At 52.3% G+C, this 14,751-nt stretch overlaps 1 protein-coding gene across 3 annotated transcripts in view; it reads right to left on the minus strand.

Moving 5' to 3' along the window:
• The window catches only part of GLIS1 (GLIS family zinc finger 1), a 222,790-nt gene that overhangs the window by 76,602 nt on the left and 131,437 nt on the right, over positions 1 to 14,751 (minus strand). For 2 of the 3 annotated variants that reach the window (XM_063106971.1, XM_063106970.1), the window contains exons 2-3: positions 11,904 to 12,081; positions 5,755 to 6,637 (exon numbers count right to left, since the gene is read on the minus strand). In XM_063106971.1, coding sequence (XP_062963041.1) covers positions 5,755 to 6,637; positions 11,904 to 12,081 — 1,061 coding nt within the window. Of the gene's footprint in view, positions 1 to 2,896; positions 2,921 to 5,754; positions 6,638 to 11,903; positions 12,082 to 14,751 lie in introns of all 3 variants that reach the window. The other variant, XM_063106969.1, reaches the window with a different exon arrangement.

Raw genomic sequence — 14,751 nt, forward strand, 5'->3', positions numbered from 1 at the left:
CAGCCCCTTCAGGAAACTTTCCCTGCCCACTGATGCCTGTTTGTGCTGCAGTCCTGGGCCCCTGTCCACTTTGTGCAAGTCTGTCTGTACATGACGGGGATGGGCCAGCAGACCTGCCTGCTCCTGGATAATTCCCTGGGATGAGCTTTGGCTGTTGAGATGAGCCAAGGTGTCTGCTGCCCTTGACACTTACCCAAACCCACAGGACTGGTCTCAGGACATAGGGTGAGGAGGGGGAGTGTACCCAGTGACTCCACCCATAGAGATATGAAGAGCAGACGAGTGACTTTACTCTGCTGGAGGAAGAGGCTGAGCGAAGGCTGAAGGCTGAAGGCTGGAAGGTAGTGCCCAGGGAACGGTCCAGGCAGCTGAACTAAGTTATACAGAGCAAGCAAGTTTGTCTGTGACCATCAGAAACATGCAGCTTCTTCTTCTGTAAAATGGGCATGGTAATTAATGGCTAGGCATAGTATGACTCAGAATGCATTGATTCTCTTCTCCCTCAGGATGTTCCATGAGATACAACTGTAGACCCCCAATCAGGCCTCTTTCAGACTCTAACTCACAGCTTGGCTAAGAAGGTCAGCAGATCTGGTCGGTATCTAGCCCCTGCAATATGGCAGACTATGTGATCTTGGGAAGTGATTTAGCCTCTGTGGCCTCACAGTTTGGACCACTTTTTTTCTAAAGATAGAATGGGGAATGGCTAGCACTAAGCCAAGATAAAAGTATCTCTGCATCTCAGTAAACAGCAACTCCCTTTACCTCCCCCACCCCTCCCAGCATGCAGAGGTAGAAGGTTGAGGGTTGGAGCAAGGCGAAAAGGGAAAACCAGAAGCCCCAAGATTATGGAGAGTAAGTCAGGGCCAGGCTCGTGGTGGGGGGGGTGGCAAGGCCCTCACAGAGTGCTCAGCCAGGTGGCCAGTGTTCTGAGTCCCTCGGCTAGTTAAGGCCAATGAAAAATGTTCAGCTTTGGACCAGATGTATTTCCCAGATCCTGGGTTCAAGGGCACCTGGGACAGACTGGCAAATAATGAAGAGGGCATCAGAAATGAAGACCAGTGGCTGCCAAAGGAACTTGGGCAGGCTACAGATGTGGCCTGAGACTCCAGCTGCTCATCAGGATTGGGAGGACCTGCACTACAGCCTCCTCCCTGGGCCATGGGCCCATGGGTCCACGTGCCCGGTACAGACACCAGCTCAGAGCAGGAGATCTTCAAGTGACTGCAAACAAACACGATGCAAAGAATCAGGAATTCCCTGCAGACACCGGACAGCAGTGCTAGTGACTACCCCTGCAAGAGCACCTGTGCCTGACTGCCCTGCCCACCTCACCAGCAGCAGAGGATTCAGGGCCCCAAATCCAGCTGGCTCTTTTGAGCCCTAGTTTCTTCATCTGTAAAATAGCCATAAAAGATCCAGTCCTAACTCCTAAGGCTACTGTACAAATCTCCTGAGATGATCAATGTGATGGGGAAAGGAAGAGTTAACCAAGCACCTCTCTTATGTCATCTCTTTTAACTCTAAAAACAACTACCCTAAAAGGCAAGTGCTATTACTGCCCCATTTTACAACTGAATATGCTATGGTTCAGAAAGGGTAAGTCACCTGCCTGAAATCACATAGCAGGCAAGTGGCAGAACCAGGCTGGGACCCAGATCCGTGAGACTCCAGACCTGGCTTTTCACCTCTGCCCACACCTTCCATGATGTTGTTGGGAAAGTGAAGGATAATGGTCAGAGCCCCTCAGATGTTCAGAATCTTGCCAAGGATCTGATGTAAATATGCACATGCACCCAGGTGTTCCTTAGTTATTGTCTGATGTAAATTACGCATGTGCACCCAGGTGTCCTGGGTTATGGACTTAAGTGTAAAGGACAAGTGGCTCTAATTCACAGTGCTCCCCTCCACCCCTGGGGGGAGGGGAGGTGGGCCCGCTGCTACTGCTGCTGGAGGCTGTTGCTGCCAGGCCCCCTGGGACCCTCTGTGAGGCCGCTGCCGCCACCGGACCTGTAAGCTGCTGTTGCCGTTGCTGAGGACTGAGTTTGTGTCGTCTACCAACGACTCCCGGGATCTTTCCCAATTACCTAGAGTGGACCTGTGTGTGAGGGGTCTGGTGACCCAGTCTCTACAATAGGTTTGAAGGTTCTGAGCCCTAGCCCTGACAATACAAATGGAAACTTAGTATAACTAAAATAACAAAACATTTTGGCTTTAGTTATGAATTGCCTTACTCGACAACTGGCGTAGTCGTGTAGTTGTGCTCATAGCTTTGGTAAAACTCTTCACAAAGGTGAGGGATTTTTTCATTACCATCGTGATTTTATAAAACCCAAGGCTGGAAAAAGCACTGTTTCGAGAAGCCTTCCTTTTCTACTCTGCCTCTCTTTTTCTGGATGTGGAGCAAAGCAAACTGTAGTCTGCTAATTTCTGCTATCTCAGACAATCAGAATCCCAACTGTCTGGGAGAACCAACCAAAGAAGGCATGAAATTAATCTTTTCAAAGTTAATGTCTTTGAGGCGTCTCATCAGTATTTGGGTTGGACATAACCTTGCTATTGTAACGCAGATGAAGCCCCACATTTAATAAGGCTAAGACAACTCGGGTAACGTAAGAAACATAACAGGATATTGCAAAGAGATTAGGGAGCTTCCTCTGGACGGCATGGATGGGCTGCGTAGAGGGCAGGGTGGGGGGCCGATGGTGCAGTTTACCCCATGGGGCCCTGAGAGCCCCGGTCCCAGACCTAGCCTAAGGTGCCCAGGCAGAGGAGAGCTGGGCTCATCTCTGCACACAGAAGCCTGCCTAGTGCGGGGCAGAGGCTCCACAAGCTAAATTTAAACCAGCTGCAAGGATGGGAGTGTTACAGTTGGATGGGGTGTGGGGAGGCTTACCTCATGAAAGAACTGTGGAAACGGCTGCTGGAAAGATAATAAAAGGATTAACTGCTATTTTAGTGGGCCATTTACTCTTCAATCAAAATGTCTCATCTATTTCCTGTTCTCCAGAGGCTCCAAGTCCAAAATTCCTTTGTCTATTACAGCGCCTGGTAGCAGAGGCCTGTCATGAGAAATTAATAATTTTACAGGGAAGGGAGATTTTATTTATCTGGGTGCAGGCTGGGGCCCGCCCTTACCCTGGGTTACTTACTGTGCCAGCATTGCAGCAGGGAGCACTCCCACCCCATGGGAGGATAGGACGGGCTCAGAGGAGGCGCTGAGAAGGCCTCTGCAAAGCCGAGGAGACGGCTGCTACCATCTCCAGACGGCGGCACCCAGCAGGGCTGGCCCTAAGTCCTCAGGGAATAATAGGTCTAATGGAAGGTCTACACAAACAAGAGCATCACAGTTTACAAAGACGTAGGTCCAAAATCCACTCCAGAGGTCACTAACTGTGTAAACTCAGACAAGTTATTTTTATTACTGTTACTATTATTGTTAGATTCCTAGCCTGTTATTGTTGCTGTTGTTATTGTTTGTCTCTAACTAGCTGTGTGATCCAGGGCAAATTATACAACCTCTCTGAGCCTCAGTTTCCTCATCTGTAAATGAGAGTTAGCAGTATCTACCCTACAGGGTTGTGGTGACGACCACACGGAGTTACCACTTAGAATAGCACCTGCGCACAGTCAGTGCTCAGAAGCTGTTTGCTGGTATTATCATTACCATAACCTTAAACCCCTGAAGAGGTAAGACCAAGTGCTCTCACAGGAGCAAGAGGAAGGCCAACTGGACTCGGCCGAACCTTTGTTCTTTATCTATAAAAACCCTGTTTTACAGTACTCTTGTAAAGATTAAATGCAATCATGGTGAGTGTAGACATGGCTCAGACATCACCTCCTCCATGAAGTTTTCTGAGCCACCCCTTCCCAGGCCTATGCAAACTCCACCCCAGGACCTATCACTGATCTCCCACCCATCTCTGAGCACAAATGTCCCCAGGGCAAGGATTGTGGCAGGTCCAGGTCTGAGTCCCCGGGGCCAGGCATGAACCAGCTATAAGCCTGTGCTCTGTGGAGTTTGCAGAATCAAATGAGATCCTGGCAGGCTAGCCTGGGAAAGAGAGATCATGGGACTGCACAGAGTAACCCAGGCCCCTCTGACCCCCTTGCTGGGCTTCCATTTAAGCTGCAGAGTGGGCAGAGAAGGTCTAGATCATCTCCAAGGTCCCTAATGTCCAATATGGATACTCCTGGATGCTGGCATTCCATACGGAGGCCCCACTGTGAGAAGGCTACTGACAACACCATGTCGGGGTTCATTCAGGTTGGAGTAGCCTCCACCTAGGCCCCCACAGACCCCAGTGGGCTCACCAACAGGAGAGAAGAGTAAAGGAGAACTGAGGTTCAGCAACTGCCAGTTCCAGGGTCTCAGGGAGAGACAGGGGCCTATCTGTCTTCCAGTAGCCCTGGCCTGGACTGTGGGCTCTCTCTGCTGGTCATCTTCCAGGCAGGGCATGTTTCACAAGACCCCAAACTGGGGAATCCCCAAAGACTGGCCCAGCCACCAGCCCTCCCTCCAGCATACTCTCAGCTCAAAGGCACATGATCAAGTCAAATGTTCAGCCTTCTCAATACAGCCTCTTCCCACCACCCTGTGCATACACCAGGACGCCAACCCCAGGTTCCCTCCTCTTGCCTTGCCTCAGCACAGGCAACTCAATGCTGCTCATTTGTCTACAGAATAAATCCCTTCTCGTGCTTCAAGACCCAGCCTCCCTGAAGTTGAAGAAGCTGACCCAGACGATGCCCACCTCACAGTCCACAGGCAGATGGGGCTCTAGAGCAAACACGTTGCCCCAGGAGGATGGAGTTTATGCTGATGGTTGCCAATGCTTCTGCTCCTTCCTGGCCCCTACAAATGTCCCCCTGAGCTCTGAGCAGAGACACTGAGCCCCTTCCCAGACTGAACGCTCCATGAGGTGGGGCCCAGTGACAGTGACAGCATGAGTGTGGAAGAACTTGACCTTGGCTTGGACCCTGGCTACTGCAGACCAGACACGCTGCTGCCCCAATAGCTGGGAAGACTGAGCTGTGGCCTTGGTGGCTCACATTTCTCATTGTGCAAACACCCTGAGACCAGCCCTCCACTCCCAGCCATATGCGTGTGTGCATGTGCTTGTGTATATATGCGTGCTTGTGCACCTCTCTCCCCCTGCAAACCTTCATCTCAAGCCCAGACAGAGCACTGCTGGTGCTGTACAGGGCCTTACCTACTAACCCTTGGTCTTACCTCAAAGCCTGCCCCGGGGACACACGGGTCTCCAGCCTGATGCCTGTGAGGGCCCAATGCTCACTGGCAGAAGCACAGGCTGCAGGAAGCTTCACAAGGCCCTATGAGCCTGGCTGGGGAGGCCGAGTGCTGGAAAGGAGTGTGTTTTCCAAGCCTCCTTTGGCCACCAATAGGTGGGACATGGAGCATGTGATATAAGAGACGGTTGGCCAAGCCTGTCAACCCCAGAGCACGTCTGCATGCAGCACCAGGCCATGCAGCCTGCTCAGGCACACCTAACACCTCAGGGTAGGCACAGGGGGTCTGGTGAGTACAAGGGGCCACTATGCCAAGGTTCCCAGTGATGGGGCACTGCCTGCCTTGACCACTGGCCACATCCCCAGCATTGGTCATGCCCTCTTCAATCACAGGGATCTCAGCCTCCCCTAGGAAAGGAGTCCCAGGTGGCCTCTCCCAGGGCAGTGAGGTGGGTGCAGGTCTGCCAGTCGGGCCAGGTGAGGCCGGCAGCTGTGGAAACTCACCATGCACTTGTTGGGCTTCTCGCCTGAGTGCACCCTCATGTGGATGAGCAGCTTGTAGCGGGCGTTGAAGGGCTTGTAGCGGCGCATGCAGCCGGCCCAGAAGCAGGTGAAGTCCTCACCTTTGCGCTGGTCGATGTGGCTTTTCTCAATGTGCCGCACCAGCTCCTCCTGCTGCTCATAGGCCGCACAGCAGTCCACCCAGCGGCACGCCTGCCGGCCGGCCACCACCCTACCCACTAGCCCCAGCCCCAGGCCTCCGAGGCCTGGGCCAGGTGGCAATTGAGGCAGGGGGTAGGGGGGCAGCAGGCCTTGCTGGTGAGGTCCAAAGAACTCTGAGAACTCATCTGCAGGCTCCTGCTTTAGGAAGCCCGCCTTCCTGCAGGCTTCAAATTGCAAATGGCCCTCATGGCTCTCAGTGGATGCAAGTCCAGGCCCGGCCCGCTTGGGAGGCCCCCCCAGATCTAACGGCAGAAAAGGGCTCCGGAGTCCATTTACACAGGTGACCAGAGGCGTCTGGGAGGAGCGGATGGCAGGGGTGACATCAGAGGTGGCACAGGGTGAAGAGGAGGTGGAGGAGGTGGGGGGCAGGCCCAAGAGGCAGCAGTGCTTCAGGCCACCCTCAGGGAGGTGGGCCTCAGGCTGGGGGCCCAGGCCAGGGCTGGGTTCGCTACCCAGAAGGTAGCAGGAAGGCGCAGGGTTGGCAAGGCCTTGGCCTGGGAGGTCCAGTTCTGTGTGCAGGCCGGTGGCTGGTGGGGTCCGGCAGTGGGCAGACAAGGGTATGCGGGCTTCTGCCATGGCCTGGAAGTCAGGCAGGCACTCCTGCTTGATGTGTTGTGTGGTTGTGAGGCTGCCATTCACGTACGCAGCCTGGGGTCTGGGTGACCTGGAAGACAGAGGCCAGAGAGTTCATGAGAGGGCGCACAATGCACAATGGTGACACTCGGGCAGGAGAGGGAGGCTGAGGGCTAGATGCAGAGAGAGACTGGAGACTGGCTGTCTGGAGAGCAAGGAAGAGTGTGAAGGAAAAGGGGAGAGAGGAAGAGGACGGGGCTGGGAGACAGTCAGGAGAAGCAGGGGGTCTGCACAGAAGAACGTGAGGGGAGAACCCCAGGAAGAAGGACCATCCCATCCTTTTACCAAAACCTAGCCCAGCCCCCACCCTAGATGCCATCTGCCCTGCCTCCGAGGCCCTCCTTGGATCCTCTCTGACCCCTTCCCATGGCCACCTAGTGATTTCTGTAGGAAAACGACTAAGGCTGCCATTTTGAGGAAGACCCAAGTCCAGTGTGTTTAAAATTCCATTTACATGTCCCTTAAATCTTTCTTAATTTTTGCAATCTTTCTTAACTTCTAAAAATGTTGATTGTATGAAGTTTTGCCCCAAGCAGCTTGTCTTTTCCATAACATCAATGGGTAGGGAGTTTGAAGTAGTCATGGTGAGTATCATCTGAAGAGAGATTTCTCAGGGGGTGTCCCAGGATTTTAGGTCCATACATTATGATTGCATGAAACTGCCATTTTGAGGAAAGCTATGGGACAGGCCAGGTTTGAGGCTGGGCTCAGCCATGTCCCAGCTGTGCAAACTTGGGCAGGTAACTTTGCCACTCTGGGCCTCTCTTCTCATCCGTGACATCAGACTCCTCATGACAGTGAGGATGGCATGGACAGGCAAGGGTAGGGATTGCCATGGCAGCTGTCTTCACCACGTAGGTGGTACAAAGGTTCCTAGAGACAGCCTCTCCCAAATGAGGGACATTCCCTCCGCCCACTGCACAAGAGGCCAGGCTTAAGGGAGACAGGTGGTTCCCACACTGAAGTGCTCACCAACCTCAGTGGGGGAACCAGGTAAGATACAGATAGAGACACCAGGGCCTGCCTGCCAACAGAGGACTCTGAAAAAGGGAGAGGCCAGGAAGGTGACACTGGGCCAAGAGTCAGAGAAGCCCCCACTGGCTGGCTGGGTAGGACAGGAGGCCTGGTTATGTGCCCGGTGTCTGGCTAGGACACCCCATGCGACCTCACCCCATCTGAGCCTCAGTTTCCTCACCTCTGAAATGAGAACTAAACCTCTGTGCCTCAGAGAGTGGCTGCCAGGATCAAGCAGGAAGGAGATGCCAGGCAAATGGTGCTGTTATGCCACGGTTGTCCTGGGGCTCTGTGCAGCCAGAACTGGGGGGTCAGCGCCTGTTCCCCTGTTCCCCAAGATGGCCTTGCAGCCCCAGCCCCTCCCTCTCTGGCTCCCAGCAGCTGCAGCATCCCAGCTCCAACCACAGAGGGAGAAGAAAAGTCAGAGCCCAGAGGCCCTCAGAGAGCAGGGGCTCCACCCCATCATTACCCAGACGGGGAAAGGAGCTGAGGGCTCAGGGCCTGCCCACTGTCTCGCAGCAGCAACCCAGTGACAGGGCCTGCACTGGAACCCCTACTCCCCTTCTCCTGGGAGTGCGTGTCTTTTCCTGTGTAGGACTGACCTGGGGCTCTTCCTGAATAAAAGCGTGGGGAAGGGCTTTCTGTGTGTTTCTCAACTACACTGAACAACCCTCCACCTTGCTCACCAGCAACCTCTCTTCCCTCCCAAGAACTCTGCTGTTCGGAGCATGGCCACTGGGTGGAATGAGAAGGAGCTTCGATTCCGAGGAAGACAGGAAACACACATCCTCCTGGCCCAGGGCTGAGGACACAGGACCCACAACTGCCAGCAGGAAGCCCTGAGTATCTTAAAACACTGATATAAAAGTTGTCACTTCATGCACCTTAAAAAAAAGAGGCATAGCTGCTTCTTCAGGGGTCAAAAACCTTGGGCCTGGCAGGGCTGGGCATGGACAGAAAAGGGCAGCCAGGTAAGCATCTGTTTGGAGCAATCCCTTTGAAAACAGAATCAGGTTAAATCAACCAACACAAAGAGGAAAGAACAGCTGCAGCATTCTGTGACTCAGTTACCTGAAAACTGAATCACACCAGGTGGAAAGGGGGCCTCAGGCTTGGCATGTAACGGCCCTCAATGCCAGCCCTCACTGTCCCTGCGAGGCCTGACAGGTGGGTCTGGCCCTGCTTAGCCACTGAGCCCTGTGCACCGCAGGGCAGTTCCCATCACTTCCTGAGCAACTGTGAGCCTGGGTCCCCAGACACTGTGAACAACTACTGAGCAGGCGACGTGCCGGGCACCTTCCCCAGGACCACCTCCTGCAATCTTAACATGGCAGAATGATGTAAGCAGTAAGGATCTGTTGAATGAATGCATGACCAAATTCTTCAAGGGAGATACTACCATCTGTTTTACGCTTATGAAAACCTGAAGCAGCTTGCCCAGGCCCACAGAGGCAGTCAGTGATAGAGCAGGAACTTGAACCTGGATCTGCTGGAATCAGAAGCCTAGGATTTTCCCACAACACACTATTGCCGGTGCCCGAGCTTCCTCATCTGTAAAATGATTTAATTTGATGACCTTATGTTTCCTTACGGCTTCAACATTCTAAATATAAAGGATCAGATATTCTTTTGTCCATCATCCTAGACCCCAGAAAGGAGCTGCAGAAATTGGGATAATCAATGTTTCTCCAGCAGACATTCAAGGAGAGAGGAAGGAGGTCTCAGACCTCAGCTCAGGGGCTGCAGCCCAGGCTAAGAGTCAGCCATTTCATTCAGCAGGCTTTTCACTCTCTGCTGCATGATGCTGAGGGCACGAGATGAGTCAGAAACTAGGACCCTGCCCTTGAAAAGCTCCTTTTCTACAAAGAAGAGAGTAAGGGGGGCTCTGAAAGCTGAGGCATGAAGATGTGAATGTGTGCGGCCCATTCAGAGCAAAGCCAGGAGGCTGGTGAGGCGCAGGGAGGCCCAGCGGTGGGCAGCCGGGGGCTGAATCATGGGGCCTCCTGACCCTGTTGGGGGCTGGCTTACTCTGCATTTCTATCCTCATTTTACAGGTGAGGAAATGAGGCCCAGAAAAGGCTCATAGTCTTGCCAAAAGTCACTCAGGGAGACAGCAATGAAGCTAGGACTCTAAATGCACTTAACAGTACATTCTACTAACCATGGCAGTGGTGGGCAGACACTTGAAGTACAGAAATGACACAATCAAGATATCACTGAAGTTACTTAAACCTCGTCATCACTTGCTGGATGGCCTCGGGCCAGTTACACAGCCTCTCTGGCCTCAGTTTCCCCACCCCATGGTACTTGTGGGTCAAGAAAGTTAATGCATGAAAAGCGCATGGCCCAGCATGTGGCCCACAGTAAGCACTGCATGACTGTTGTTCATTAGCGTAGGACTGGGCCTCCTGGGATGGGGGAAGTGAGTGAGAGAAGGTGCACATGCAGTAGACGCGCAGCAATTAGGATGAGGACGTTTGGCTGCAGGCAAGAGGCTGGGGAGGCGCCGATGCAGCAACCCAGGCGCTAGACAGGGGCCTGAGATCTGGAGGAAGCAGGAGCAAGAATGGAGAGGAGGGGCCCCAAACACAAGGTAATCCATGGGGGCCGGAGAGTGAGGGTGACAGGATTCAGACTGGGTGCAGAAAGGGGCTGGGGTTCTCCTTTCCTTTAGGAAAATGAAGGAGTCTAAAAGTGCCAGCTCAAATTCAACCACTTTGATAGCAGGAGTAGCAGCAACTTAGGTTGTGCCAGCATAGAATTCTGGAAACAGACTCTCTTGTGCCCTAAATCGCCAAAATGACAAATATTTCTGATAGTTTCTAGCAAAAAAAAAAATTCCCTTCCTTAACTTTTCCCAGGTTAGCATAGCTTCTACCCTGAAGAAGAATGAACTTCTGGAGAAGCTGGACACTGCTGGGGAGCTTCAGGGAATAATCAAGGAGGCAAATGCATTTGACTGACCCTATACAACACACAGCTCAAAGTCTGAAAGATGCTTGCTTCTTGTCATGAACTGAACTGTGTACCACAAAAATCCTTATGTTGCAGCCTTAACCCCCAATGGACTGTTTGGAGAGAGAGCCTTGAAAGAAATAATTCAAGCTAAATGAAGTCATAAGGGTGAGGCCTTAATCCAATAGGACTGGTGTCCTTATAAAAGGAGATGAGCCCCATACTGGCCAGCTGCCCCCTACCCCACCCCCAAAATAAGATGAGAACATGTGACATCACAGCATGAAAGCAAACCTGCCAGCACCTGGAACTTGGACTTCTAGCCTCCAGGACTGTGAGAAAATAAATTTCTGTTGTTTGAGCCACCCAGACTATGGTATTTGTTAGGGCAGCCTAAGAAAACTAATAAACTAATAAATGAGAAGTCTCACTCATATCAAAGAAAACCACAGGGAATCTAAATTCTCAAAGAAAACTGATTTCGCATGGGAAGAATACACATCCTTCTGTTCAGTAACATCTCCCATGTGGAGCTGCCACTAGAACATGAGCTCCATCGGAGAGATCTCTGCCTCCTTCACCACTGTGCCCCCAGCACCAGCCACAGCACCTGTCACGTGGTGGGCACTCAACAAATGGCTGGTGATGGAATGAACTGCGAACCAACACCCAGGCTGGTTTTTAGACCCTCTGGTCTGTGAAGAAGGCCTCAGCACAGCAGCCCTGGCAACAGGGGAGGTCCCTGGGGCCAGGCGGGTATTCAAGAAGCCTGTCTGTGATTGACCTCGCTGTTAGCAAGCCAAAGTTGCCAAGCCACAGGTGGGAGCCCAGGAGTTCAGCCCAATAAGCATCTGATGAAACACCTGTTCAGAAGTGGACATCACTGGAAATGCGCAAGCACCGAATGCATGGTTACCTGGCAGGGTTCTGTGGGGCAATGGCTTCCTGGGGCATGTAATGGTGCCAGAGCAAGACTCACCCTCCACTCCTGAGCAGTTCAGGTTTTGACACTGTATGAACTCTGAACTGGGGTTTCTTTCCCCAACCTACCTCTGAATCTTCCTCTTCTGAAATGACCGATTTTCTGTGAAAAGCCACCTTGGTTTGGGCAACAGGGAAATGAACCTCATTAAAACCATCTTTATGTCTCTCAGAAGGCCTTGGCAAAGCAGAGGTGCAGAGTTGAGGCCAGGCAGCATTCTTTATGCTACCAGGCTGTCTGAAGACTCAGTTTGCCCATGCAGACTAAGTAAGGTCCTGAGGCCCTTGATCTATGACCTCTGGGAGTGTCCAAAGCAAGCGGCTGATGAGGGATAATGGGCAAATACCTGTTTCGGTGGGGGAAATGCAGCAGCCTCTCACAGGCTGGGGGGTGACCTCGGGGTGGTGGGGTTCCCGCAGGGAGAAACAGGCCCTGGCAGCAGGTGGAGCTGGGGCCCTCGGCAAGGTCCAGGTCCAGCAGGCTCTTCTCTGAGGCTGGGGTGCAATGGCCGTAGCTCCCATTCACTAGGCAGAGAAAGAAAGGGAGAGAGGAGACAAAGTGAGTGGGATGGCCCGCAGAGTGGGGCGGGAGGGCGGCAGTCACTGGGGTACAGTGTGGCACAGAGCCCCCTGAGCCAACACCAACTGCACCCTGCTATGTTGGAGGCCCTGGGGTACCTCCTTTATTTCCCATAATCACCCAGCAGAATCAAAGATAAAGTCCTCAATTCTCAGTGTGAATGCACAGGCTCCAGTGGTTATATGACCATTACACAGACACTGGGTACCATGTACCAGACACTGTTCTAAGTGCAGGAAATACTGATGAACAAGACAAACTGCTGGTCTCTCAGAGCTTACTGCCTGTGATCCTCCTGTGAACCACACTGCACTCACTGGGCAAGGTGCAGGAATGCTTGCAGGATGAGTGGATGCCGAGCTGCTGCCCCCAAGCTGTGGAGAATGGTGCAGCTCCAAAGCTCAGTCTAGGTGTTCTCCAAATGACGTTACACCACAGAGATACAGTGTACAGTTATTTACACCTCTGCACCTGCCACGGTTCTTTCACAGCCCTGCCTTGCCCAGCTGCTGGGTTTTTAGGAAGATTAATTGAGGCAGTAGATATGAAAGCCCTTGAAAAACTAAAGTGTAAGAAAAACATTCCGCTTGGTTATTAAAAGCTACTCCTCCTCTCTGGGCCCCAGTTTTCTCATCTATAGATGAGGAAAATTAATCTGGAAACTATCTTCTTAGGCTTTCTGCCCTGGCACTTTACATGGTGATGCTAAAGAGGACAGGGCATGGGATCTGGGGCCCGACAAACCTTGGTGTGAGCCCCTACTCTGCCCCAAACCAACTCCATAACTAGGACAAGTCCCTACACGTGGCTGGCCCTGTTTTCCTGTGTAAAATGGAAACAGTCACACCGGTTCTCCAGAGACGCAGTGAGGTTTTGAGTGCAGAGATGCCAAGTCCTTAGCACAGTGCTGGAACCTAGCAGGTGTACCAGGAATGAAAAATGTTCTCACTGTGAAAAAGCACTTTGAAAAGTATAAAGTGCCTTACAGATGTAATAAAACATTAATAGGCCCAAGTATTGTCCAGGTAAGAAGAAGTCTTTTAGACAGCCCACCCCAAGGACCCACCTCCCCCAACCCTAATTCTAGCCGATCCCCAAGGCAGATCCTTCAGCACATGATGATCCCTGTGCTGCAGCCACTCAGTGCTAGCTCACCGAGTACCCATGGCTCTGGCAGGCACCAGGCATTCACCTGCTAAGCACTTTACAGTTTGCAGATGAGAATGCAACGTTCCCAAGGTCCTAGAGCAAGTGAGGGGCTCAGACAAGCTCCAGGTTCCCAGACTCAGGCGAGAGCCTGCTGAAAGGGCTTGGGTGGTGAACCTCTGCTCCACACCACTTTCCCCGCCTGAGCCCTGGGCCCATCCTGCTGCCAGAGTCACTTGTTCCCACTGGCCTCAGCTACTGCTTGGCCAGTCCCTTACAAGCTTATTTTTTAATAACTTGGTTGTTTTTTAATTAAAAAGAAATCCCTGGTAACAAATGTAAAGGGCATGAGTTAACGAGAGCAGGCTGCTGCTCATTTAACTCCATCTCTGCTTGGCCGTCTTCACCTTTTCCAAATCGTTTCTGCATGAGATTTTATGGTCCCATTGAGGCAAACCCTGGGAATGGGCCTCAGAAAACTGTGGATAATTTTATGACCATTAATAGCATTTGGAACACAGATATAGGGCTGTTTCACCAGGGTCTTTCTCCCAGAATCTTTGCAGGGGGTGAGGGGGGTGGGTGGAGCAGTTCTGAGCTTCCTTCAAGGACCCACCAGGCCCTTTGGGGGCCTCTGGGTTACTTCTCCCCTCCTTCACTTAGGGGGATGTGTGCAGCAAAGGAAGGTGGGCCCTGGGAAACATCTATCAAGCCCTTTCTCACCAAGCCCCTCAAGTGTCCATCCCTGTAAGGCAAGCTCAGTACAGCCATTTTCCAGATGAAAAAAAGTCAAGGTTTGGAGAAATTAGGTGCCTGTCACGAGGCTCAGGGATCTAACAGGCAGAGTCACAATTCAAACCCAAATCTCTTAGACTCAAAATCCAAGTTCTGTCCCACTGGAAAGACATGGGTACATGCTGCTGCCCCCCACGGGCCCAAGTCTGCCAGGAAAGATGTGGGTACTGCCTCCTGCCTGTTGGAATCTTTCCCTCTGTCTCCAAGGGCATCACAGGACCCAAAAGGGGGAGGCCCACTTCTGTTCACTCTCCATTTCCAGGGAACAATGACAGATCTTTCCCTGGGGAGGCTGGAGAAGGAGAGGAGCATATTGCCCTGCTGCCCTGAGATGGGAGGGGTGGTGCCCTGGGAAGAGGCTGGCACCCAGCAGCCACGTCTAACCCTGTGCCACGGGGGGCCAAGAGCAGACCTTGGGCCTGGCTTTCCTCATGCCAATGAAGCTCCTTTGGAGGCCTGGATGGTGATGGCGCCCTGTGTTTATTTTCACAAGCTGGTGAGAAATCCTAGAAAGTCAGGGCTGGGACTGACTATTTCATAAATAGATGAAGAAATTGAGGCTCAGAGAGGGAAAGTACCAGCTCAGACCACACAGCAAATCCATAGCAGAGACTAGACTGGAACTTCCGAAGCTAGGTAAGCATGGTTTGGTTCTTATCTGTAAAACGGTGCTA

The sequence above is a fragment of the Cynocephalus volans genome, chromosome 8, assembly GCF_027409185.1.
Source record: "Cynocephalus volans isolate mCynVol1 chromosome 8, mCynVol1.pri, whole genome shotgun sequence".
Classification (NCBI taxonomy): Eukaryota; Metazoa; Chordata; class Mammalia; order Dermoptera; family Cynocephalidae; genus Cynocephalus; species Cynocephalus volans.